Source organism: Brassica napus, chromosome A10, assembly GCF_020379485.1.
Source record: "Brassica napus cultivar Da-Ae chromosome A10, Da-Ae, whole genome shotgun sequence".
NCBI lineage: Eukaryota > Viridiplantae > Streptophyta > Magnoliopsida > Brassicales > Brassicaceae > Brassica > Brassica napus.
The window spans coordinates 4832218-4843670 of NC_063443.1; the positions used below are offsets into that span (position 1 = coordinate 4832218).

The 11453-nt window shown below is 41.1% G+C and overlaps 1 protein-coding gene across 1 annotated transcript; it reads right to left on the reverse strand.

Moving 5' to 3' along the window:
* On the reverse strand, positions 1–3604 carry LOC125578945. The gene is made up of 9 exons (XM_048742098.1): positions 3534–3604; positions 3128–3425; positions 2800–3063; positions 2362–2712; positions 2035–2127; positions 1765–1933; positions 1506–1656; positions 845–1115; positions 1–471 (listed from the first exon to the last, which is right to left on the reverse strand). The coding sequence occupies exons 1-9, from the start codon at positions 3602–3604 to the stop codon at positions 1–3; spliced, it is 2139 nt and encodes a 712-aa protein (XP_048598055.1).
* Between the last annotated feature and the right edge of the window lie 7849 nt (positions 3605–11453).

Below are 11453 nucleotides of genomic sequence, written 5' to 3' on the forward strand. Positions count from 1 at the left end.
TCACTCGTATGCCTCCAAAGGTTCGACCAGGATTGCATCATCCCCTCCTCCTTTGAAAGGATTTGTCCTCAAACCCAAGTGATATGCATGAAAAGGAGCCAAGTCAGACACATTGAAAGATGAACTCACAAAATACTTACCTTGAAGATCAATCTTGTATGCATTGTTGTTGATTCGCTCAAGGACATTGAAGGGACCATCTCTTCTTTTCATCAGTTTGGACTTCCTTTCATTTGGGAATCTGTTCTTTCTAAGTTGTATCCATACCAAATCTCCATGGTTAAAGATCAGTTCATGCCTACCTTTGTTGGCATACTCATACTGTTTTGTCATTGATTCAATGTTCTCTTTAACCTGTTTATGCAAAGATACAACAAATTCGGCCTTCTGCTTTCCACCAAGGTTAGCTTTTTCTTTCAAGGGCAGAGACAACATATTCGAAGGAGTCAAAGGACTAAATCCATAAACAATCTGAAATGGAAAAAACTTTGTAGCCCTAAACAGAATGGTCGTATGCAAATTCAACATGAGGCAAACAATCTTCTCAAGTCTTAAGATTCTTTTTAATGATTGCACGCAAGAGAGTTGACAGAGATCTGTTAACTACTTAAGTCTGTCCATCAGTTTGAGGATGACAAGTAGTAGAAAACATCAATTTGGTTACAAGTTTAGCCCACAATGTTTTACAGAAATGACTTAAGAACATAGTATATCTATCAGACATAATAGACCTAGGGATTCCATGCAATCTAACCACATCTCTAAAGAGCAGATCATCAATCAAAGAAGCATCATCAGTTTTGTGACAGGGAATGAAATGAGCCATCTTAGAAAATCTATCAACCACAACAAAGACGGAATCGCTTCCCTTCATAGTTCTAGGCAAACCAAGCACAAAATCCATTGAGATATCTACCCATGGTTCAGATGGAATAGGCAGATGCATATACATACCTTTGGTTTGGTTTGTTGCTTTGGCTTGCTTGCAAGTAGCACACTGATTACACAGCTTCTCCACATCTTTTCTCATTCTCGGCCAGTAGAAGTGGTGTTGCAAACTCTTCAAAGTTTTGTCAACGCCAAAGTGACCCATCAATCCTCCTCCATGTGCTTCCCTAACAAAGAGATCTCTCAAAGAACAGTTAGGAACGCACAATCTTGATTCATAAAACAAAAAGCCATCATTTTTAAAATGTTTATCTACAACAACATTATCACACTTAAGATAAACTTCTTTCAAATCAGGATAAGTTGCATAGCATGACTTAATCTGTTCAAAACCGAGGAGTTGAGTTTCCAAAGTATAGAGAAGAGTGTACCTCCGAGAAAGGGCATCGGCAACCACATTCTCCTTACATTGTTTGTACTGAATGACATAAGGAAATGTTTCCAGAAACTCCACCCATTTGGCATATCTTTTGTTGATCTTTTGTTGACTCTTCAGGTGTTTCAAGGATTCATAATCAATATAAATGACAAACTCCTTGGGATAGAGATAATGTTACCAAGTTTGGAGCGCACGGATCAAGGCACATAGTTCTTTGCAATAGGTGGGATAGTTCAGAGTTGCACCTCCAAGTTTCCCACTGAAATAGGCAATGGGTTTCTTCTCTTGCATCAGAACTGCTCCAATACCTACACCAGAAGCATCACACTCTATTTCAAAAGTTTTTACAAAATCAGGAAGCATACGAAGTGGTGCATTAGTCAACTTCCATTTCAACAGATTGAAAGCCTATTCTTGGGCTGGACCCCAAATGAAACCCATGGTTTTCTTGATTACTTCAGTGAGGGGTGCAGCGAAGGTGCTAAAGTCCTTCACAAATCTCCTATAGAATCCACCAAGACCATGAAAGCTTCTCACTTCTCCCACGGTTTTAGGAGTTGGCCAGTCTCTTATGGCTTTAACTTTTTCTTCATCCACCTGTATGCCCTGAGAAGTCACAACAAAACCTAAAAAGACAAGGTTATTTGTTCCAAAAGAACATTTTTTAAAGTTAGCAACAAGACTTCTTTTCTTAGGACATCTAAAACCTTTCTCAAATGCTCAACATGATCAGACAAGGTTTTACTGTAAACCATGAAGTCATCAAAGTATACCACAACAAACAACCATATGTAATACCTCTGAACATGATTCATTAGTCTCATGAAAGTGCTAGGGACGTTTGTTAGACCAAAAGGGATCACAAGCCCCTCATACAAGCCATGTTTTGTTTTTAAAGCAGTTTTCCATTCATCTCTCTCTTTCATTCTAATCTGATGATAGGCACTTTTCAAATCAATTTTAGAAAAATAACAGGAACCATGAAGTTAATCTAGCATATCATCAAGATGAGGAATGGGATGTATGTACTTTACCGTGATGTTGTTGATGGCTCGACAGTCTACACACATTCTCCAGGTTCCATACTTCTTTGGAACAAGCAATACATGAACATCACAAGGACTGAGACTCTCTCTCATGTGTTCTTTCTTCATAAGCTCAGTGACTTGTCTTTGGAGCTCCAAAGTTTCTACAGGGTTAGACCGATAGGCTGGCCTGTTTGGCAAGGAAGCTCCTGGAACAAAGTCAATTTGATGTTCAATGCCACGAATTGGAGGCAGACCTTGTACATTCTCCTCAGCAAAGACATCACTATACTCCTGAAAAATGAACTCAAACTCACTCGGAACAGCCGTTGCACTATTAGAAGATGAGGTTAGTGTTCTCTTATAAACAAACAATATCATCGTCTGTTGAGCATACATGTTTCTCTTAACCTCAACAATTTTGACAAAAAAATTAGAGTTTCTTACCTTATGTTCCTTGTCATCCTCTCTTTTGTTTTTCAGTTGCACTTTATCAAGATGGACTTCTTGAGGTGACAGAGGGACTAGAGTGATCTTCTTGCATTGGTGCTCAAAGGAATGGCGGTTTGTGAATCCATCATGCATCACCTTATGATCATAATGCCAGGGTCTTCCCAAGAGAATATGTCCAGCATCCATAGGAAGAATATCACAAAGTATCTCATCTGCATATCTTCCAATGGTAATAGGAACTTTAACTTGTTTCTGGACCTTCAACCAGAGATGAACTCGCCATATTGGTGCAACTTCCTCCATCAATAATCAAGCTGCAAACCTTGTCTTGAGTCTGACATCTAGTATGGAACAACTTCTCACGCTGGTTCTTCTCTTCTTTCTTTTGCTTAACACTCAAAATTCTCCTAGTAACTAGTAGTTCTCCCTTGACTGGATAATCCATGGTTTCCTCATCAGTATCAATCAGGAGTTGCAATTCTTCAGATTCATACTCTCCATCCTCAAGCGGGATCACCAACTTCTTATTTGAGCACTCATTGGCATAATGTCCAATGCCATGACACTTGAAACACTTCACATCTCTGGATCTTGTAGCTGGAGCTTTCCTTTCGTCATCTCTGCCATTTCCAGAAGTCTTAACCTCCTCTATTGGCTTGTTGAAAGCTTTCTCTTCTTTGTTCTAGGCTGGTTTAGAAGATGATCCATTCTGGTTTCTGGTGTAAGACTTTCTCTTGTTTTGTTGCTCAATAAGCACAGCTTTGTGAAGAAGTTCCTCCATGGTGTTGAACTCTTGCATTTCTAGCTGGTCCTGCACCTCTTTGTTCAAGTCTCCTTGGAACCTTGTGTTGGGGTCAAAATCGATTATGATGGAATCAATGTCAGAACTTTCCCGAGAAAATGTCCAATTTGAAAAAGAGAGATAAATTTTTTTAAAAAAAAGATGAAGAGCGGGAAAACCTAAATCGAGTTTCGTATCAATTCCGAAAATGATTCATACGATAAGTCCTTGAGAAAGGTTACTCTATGCCTCCGACAAACGAATCCCAAACAAAGAAACAACTATAAGGCTCTATCGTCTAACTCGCCCGTTCGGCGAGTTGGACCGAGTGAACTGTCCAACTCGCCGAATGGGCAAGGTGGACCGAATGCGCCATCCAACTTGCATGTTCGGCGAGTTGGATCAGTCTAACTTGCCTGTTTGGCGAGTTGGACCCGTCTAACTTGCCTGTTTGGCGAGTTGGACCCGTCTAACTTGCCTGTTCGGCGAGTTGGACCCGTCTAACTCGCCAAACGGACAAGTTGGACCAAACAAGTCATCCAAATCGCCTGTTCGGCAAGTTGGATCAACTAATCTATCTTTCTCCCGCCCTCTTAGCTTCCTCCTTCAAGATCAGATTAAAATTGCTCTTGTTTCATCTCGATCGTAGTTACCATTGGAACTTTACGATCTAAAAACCGCAAGAACTCGTTATCTCGTACGAAATTCGAATTGATCGTATAAAACAACAACGGTTAACTAAACACCTTGAAACTGCCTCCACAATACGAGAAATTTGAACTTTCTTCGGAATCGACTTCATTTCATAAGCAATCTTTCGATAAATTGTAAAACCGCTTAAGTCAGAAAACAGCCCGAAAGGGTCCAGAACGCGGCTAAAAGCCCACTCACAATTTTATACGAAATCAAGCCCAATCGTTATGACGGTTTATCTTTTATTCTGCAGGAGAAGATAAATGCCAAGTTCGGAGGATAAATGTGAAGTTTCCAAAGATAAACACGAAGATCGAAGGATAGTGGAATATTTCCGCAAAGCAATAAACTCGACCGAGGGCAGTAAGGGAAAGAGAAAATGGCCTCTAGGAGGAGTATGTAAGGACGTCGAGGTTGAAGAGACAAAAGGAAAATTCTTTTTACTCTTAGAACTCTCTGCACTTAGAAACTTTAGGCATTGTTCTCGACATGTTCTGTTTCTATGCCTAGAACTCAATTACTAGACGAACTCGCAAAGGCGGTTCGATCTCTTGTTGTACTCTTTCAATTGAACTACGTTCGGCTTGATCGTCGAAAGGAGTACGTAGGCAACCTTTCAAGGTTCAGTCCGAAATCAATCAAAACCTTTTTCGTATCTTTTTCGTCTTCTGTTATCGAGCTGCGACTCAACTAAGTTTAAGGTTTTAGGTTGCTAGAACTAGGTAATTCGCGACAGTTCTTACGGCCGAAGCTTTTATAATCTATTGTAGTGAACGCAACGCTCTTACACAGATTCGAAATAAGATCTACCTTTTTTATAAATTCGTTTTGTTATCTTTTCATATTTTCTGCATTTATTTGGTCACTTGTCTTGGCTCTCGCAGAGAATCCGGGACCTCAGGGAAAGTTAGGATTTCTTGACTTTACCCCGATTTACGGAAATCGACGATACAAATTTCGGTGCCCACAGTTTGGTGCTAGAAGGAGGGGGGGGGGGGGGGGGTTACGAATTACCCTTACTCATGGCCACAAAAAGCTTGATCGAAACGATGTCTAGAAATATGAAAGACAAATTTGCAGCACTGACTGATCATATGACCAACGCTCACGCAAACGCCGTAGTAATCAACAAAATCGAAAACCTAGTCGCGACTTCTCGCCATGAGAAGAGCACCGAAACGAGTTCACGAATCAATCCCACGGATAAGAGAAAAACTTCTGATTATTGTTGATTAAGCTTGATCGCAATAATTAAGCTTGATTGCAATAATTAATTACTACGGCGATTTGATTAAGCTGGATCAAAACTTCCACGGATCAATCCCACGGATAAGAGAAAAACTTCTGATTAAGCTTGATCGCAAAAATTAACCTCGTCACGGGTCTCGTACAGCAAAAACTTGAAAACATCTTTACAGAACAAATCTCATAAAAAATCTGCTCGACAACATCTTGCGAAATAACCTATGTAAAATTATGCTCGACAACATTTTACGAAACAACTTCCTAAAATTAAAATCGATAAAATTTTGCGGAATAACGTTTGTAAAACTAAACTCTCGTAAAACTAAAGTTGGCTACATTTTACGAAGCAGCTTTAAAATAGAACTCAACATTATTTTACGAGACATTATACGTAGAGTTAAACATGGTTGTATTTTATGATACAATTTTTGTAGAATAAGTTTGACAACATTTACAAACAGACTCGGAAATAAAACTCAAAACTGTTCGACAACCTTCGAAAATATAACTACGATCGTAGAAAAAGATTCTCGGATAAGGAAAGAGCTGGAGGGAAATCCGAAAATCAAAATTTTCCCATCCGCCTCTCTCCTCGGTCTCACCATCCTTCCTCTCCTGCCTTGATCTATCACCAAAAACTCAACACCCGGCGAGTCCTCCTGATCGTCCCTTGCTGATACGCCCTAAATAAGAGAAGGATCACTCAGCCAGACTTAAGGATATTAACTCGCCAAAAGGGAGAACTGATGGATTGAATGGTGACACAAGAAGGGGCGGAAAGTATCTTGATACTACCAGACTTCAATTGTTGATTGATATTATGCACAAGTCCAAAAAAGAAGAGTTTCTATCCGTTGCTTGATACGACGCACAAGTCCAACGAAATAGAGAAGTTTGCTTGGAGCTAACCACACCAAGAAACAAGAAGTGCTATAGAAAGAGCAAAGAAGATAAAATCAATAAAAGGGAAAATCATTGTCTTATTTTGCAGCTCTTAGGCCTTATTTATAGGATTACAAGTGGTAGAGATCCAAAGAAGAATGTGCTAAAAACAAGACATTGAAAATAGAAATAAAGACATGACTAACTAAAGTCTTTGACTGAAACTTGGACTGCCTCTTGATATAGCCACAACCAAGACTTTGAAAAGTGAAGAATATGCTCTTGATATGGTCCAAGACATGTCCCTTTGACGCCTGGTCGAAATTCATCTTTTCCCTTAGCCAATATTTTATCGGTTTTTCCATTTAGCCCAAACAAGTCTGTTTTTGAATCTTTTTGAAACCATTAAGTCCAAGACTTTTTTGGACATTTAAAACATGAATAATCACCTTTGGCATGATTTAATTGGTCGTTGGTTCATCAGAAAGAAGGTTAGGTATTTCCAGTTTCTCGGGTGGTCTGAATTCGCGAGAACTGAAGATCACCTGATTTTTAAATGGCATAACTGTCACATATGAACTCCGTTTGATCTGATTCTTCATTGAGGAGCTCTGTAATTGAGTTGAGAACATTCTACAAGTGATTTCATGCGTAGAAGCCTCGTGGCTGGGAAGTTATGAGTCAAATAATGAACATATATCTTTATTGCTTCCCATGATCAAGCCATGCATGTCTGTTTTGCTAGGTGCGCTACCCAAGGGCGCATCATTCCCTCCCTCTTGAAAATGATTTGACCTTAAATTCATTTTACCTGTTTCAAAAAGAAATGAATAAGACAAAAAGAATTTAAAAATCATGTACAATTTAGTGAATAAAATTTTTGGAAAGAAACTTCTTTGGAGTTTTGAAGTTGTTTTCCTCAATTACTTCCAGTTCCTTGTTGTAGAACACAAGTGTTGTGCCGACCTCCCCTGCTTGCTATCCTTAGGATTTGATCATGATTAACCTGTTCTTTCAAAACAACTAGAGAAACCACATCAAATTTACGGAAAAAAATAATCAAAGGCTTTCTTTATCCTTAAGACATCAAAAACAGGATTCAAGCTCTTATGATAATCATCAAGCACGTGTGTAAACATCAAGCAAGTAAACTGAGTGCCAAAATTTGGTTTACTTGTTTCAAAATCATGCAAAGCTGTAAAACTGTTAGAAAAAGAAATAGAAGGTGCCAATTTCAAAAACTTCTCAACATGAACAAAATCAAATTGATTCTCTGGCCTAAGCAATTTCAGTTCATGCTCTTTACCACTCCAAATTTCGTTCAATGCACAGCTCAATGAAAACAACTCATGAAAAGACATAAGAAAAACGTTTTTCAACCAAGTGAAGATCTGTTTTTGCTTAGAAATTCCCGGGTTCAAAACGTTTTCATGATGAGCAGAGACAATCAACCCATGATCCTTACAATGCTTTTGGCTTTGACAGTGGATTGGCTGAGGAATCACCTTTTGTTCATTGCTGGCCGATTTCTCCAACAATTTCTCTGGTGGTGAACTTTTTCTTATCATCACGCCTACGACCATGATCAGCTCCATCCCATGCGTACATGCATCTCCAAATCTCAGGTTGATGAGCACGGTCAATACTTTCACCTTTCTGAGGCTGAACCTGTTCATACTGGACACTCAAAACAAACATTAAAATACCAGAATCATATGTGCAAGACATGTGCTTTTTCAAATCAGAAATCAGTCTCTTTCGGAAGAACATGTAGCACTCGTTTCAGCTTTTCAAAACGCACATCAAAGTAAGAATTAATGGCCAGGAAATTTCAAGGCACGTGATTGCATAGTTTCTAACGAAAAAATTCAAAACATTCACAAATTTCTCAGATTTAGAACACAGAAGATAAGTTCAAACTGAAAATTACTTATCCAAGGCTCAGTATGTTTATCAAAGAATGTGTTGTAAATCAGAATGTTTCCAAGGCATGAAATACCATAGAAAATTTTCAAAACGTGCCTATCTTGATCAGATTGTGAACGTAAAAGTTTTAGATCAGATTCAGAATAAGAACGGGCAGATTTCAAAACGGAATCACAACAAAAACCGGTTTCAGTTCTAAGTGATTTTGTTTTTTGCAAATTCATAACCATTGTGGGAACCGAAATTCGCACTGTTGATTTCCGTTTAAATAAGGAAACTAGGAAAACCCTAATTTCCCAGAGGACCCGGATATCTGCTAATTACCACACATCAAGCAATCAGAATACGAGAATAACAACGATAAATTATAAGAAATCGAAAAAGAGAGCAAAGAAGATCTTATTTCCGAATTTGCGTATGAGCGTTTACAACAAGGTATAAGCCTGGGCTCGAGAGCTGTCGGCGAGATTCCTAGTTCTAGTAACCCTAAGACGGCTAAACCTAATTGAGTCGCAGCTCGAAATAACAAAAACGGAAAATTGCCTAAATTGTCCTAAGTGCTAAGTTTGCTCTGAAAAAGTTCTCCTCCCATGCTCCTCGCCTAGGACTCCTTATATAATAGCTCCAAGGTCGGTTTATGCTTTTACTCTTCTGCCCTTAAGCCGTCATAGAATAAAAATGGAGATATTCCATTTTTCCCGATCTTCACAATTATCTTCAAAACTTCCGTATTTATCCGCGAAACTTGACATTTATCCTTCCTTGTGGACCAAGCGTAAACCGTACTGTGGTTCACGGGCTTTTAGTTAAGAAATCGTAGGATGGGCCTCGAGTCATGTTTTAGGTCCCTTTGGGCCGTCTTCCGACTCGACATGTTTACTACGATTTCTTTTGATAAAGAACGAACTTTCCGCGGTTTCGAATCCGCGAAGTTTGATCGATGAGTTAGAATGGCGGAAAACATGGACTGAGCTTGCTACGGTATTCGAGAGATAGCATTCAAAGGTTCGACGAGAATGCATGGATTGGTGTCGTATCGATGTTCGGAAGAGTTCAACCGCTACACAGCGACCAAACTTCGGCTCGAGCCCAGTCGCTACGTAGCGACTGAGCGGGACGAGCGCTCGGTCGCTACGTAGCGAACCGAGCTTGGCTCAAGCACCCGTCGCTACGTAGCGACCGAGCTTCGGCTTGAGCTCGGTCGCTACGTAGCAACCGAGTGGGTCGGACGTTCGGTCGCTATGTAGCGGCCGTATTCGGCCTGGACTTGGTTGCTACGTGGCGACCGGACGGCGTGTAAGCGCGGTAATTATGCAACGACCGAGCTTGGTTTGTTTGGTTTGAATCTTCAAGGATACTTCTTCGTAAAAACTTCGTGTTTGGTTATATTTTACGAAAGTTACATCTTTCTTTTTACTATCTCTTTCGGAAATACGATCTCCGAGGATTTTCGGGTGGTAATTTCGTCGTAACCGTTTTTGACCCCAACAGTTAGCCCCCCAGCCCGTTAGTATCATGCATCGTAGGATCCTAGCGTGCGGTTAGGCATGTTTGGCAAGTTAGGCGTGACGGATGGAATTGATATCCGAAAGTCCGAGCTTGAATAGTAAATCCTCATGCCTATAAGAAGGGAGGTAACTTGTTTCATAATTTTTTCACTTTCTTGTCTTTCTCTAAGATCTTTCTTAAGAAAAAACTTTCTTCTTTTCTCTCCACCCTTTTCCTCTATTTTCTCAAGAGAAGTATAAAGATGTCGAGCAAGAAAACGATTGCGAAAAAAGGGTCTTCATCCGCGAGTGCTTACGAAGAGCTCATTGTTCCGAAGATGGAGTTCGTGCCTCACTCGGTACATCCCGCCGAGAACGAGTCATGGTGGGTTGCTCATTATGGTTCGATGTCCCCTCCCAAAGAGATGTCGTTCCCGGTCCTGACCCATCGTGGAGTCGAGAAAGGGGATGCAAGCAGGAGTACCGACGAGTTTATCACGATCATGCGATTGTTCTACCATATCCCGGATGCTGTGGAGTTCCCTGTTCCCTGCCGCGGGGAATGTGCTAACAGCCCCCTAGAGGGTTACTTCACTTGCTACGAGGCGTTCGTAGTGCGTTGTCGCTTATGGTTCCCAATCCCTGAAATCCTCGTCCGAGTGTTGGACCGTTTCGAGGTTGCGATAAGCCAGTTGACTCCCCTTGCCATTCAGCATCTTATTGTGATCCTGATCCTGAGCTACGAGCATGGTCTTTCCCTTTCCGTCGATCATTATGAAGCGCTTTTGAGGCTTCAACTCGTCAAAGATATGGACAAGCATAGGTTGGTCCCTCGGAACTTTATGTCAGTGGTTAAGAAGTTCATTTCGAACTTCAACTCGTGGAAGAAGTTCTTTTTCTTTGTTCGTATAGACGCTGCGTCCGTCGAAGAGAGTTGCATTCCACTGTTCTGGAGGTTGCCGAAAGATCGTCCCTTCATCAATCCTCTCGCTCCGTTCCCTGAGGACATCATTGCGGTGAGGGATCTTCTCAGGAACGGTCCCTTCTTTTACCCCGAAGAGGGTTCGGAAGGCACTGAGATTCGTGCAACCCGGTCCCACGTCGGCTGCGGACACGGGAAGCGACTCCGAACCTGATGATCAGAATCCCGTCGTAGCTCCAGCAGCTGTGCCGGAGTCGAGCTCTTGGAAGGGAAAAGATGTCGATCTTGGTGACATAAAATTTTCGATGGATGACTATATGTTTCCAAGATGGGATCCGAACCTTGCTTACGGCGATGGGAGTGGTTCGAGCGAGGTCCCTATTCCGGATTTTGATGATTTCTTTGCTGGTCTGCCACCGGGTTTCGATGCTCCTCCACCTACGAAAGAATCGGCAAGGCCGAAAGTCGTCGCGGAAGGATCTCGCATCATCAATGGGGTTAGTTTTTTGAGAATTTCTTGGTGATTGTCCTATGTATATATATATATATATATATTTTTTATAACATGTCAATTGATTTTGCAGGGCCTAAGCTTGCTGGGCTAGGGCCATTGAGGCGGGCCATAGAGAAGCCATGGTCTACCGCTTCAAAGCAGAGAAAGCGGAGCGAGATCTCGCTCGCACGCAAGGCGAGATGTTGGAGCGAGAGGCGC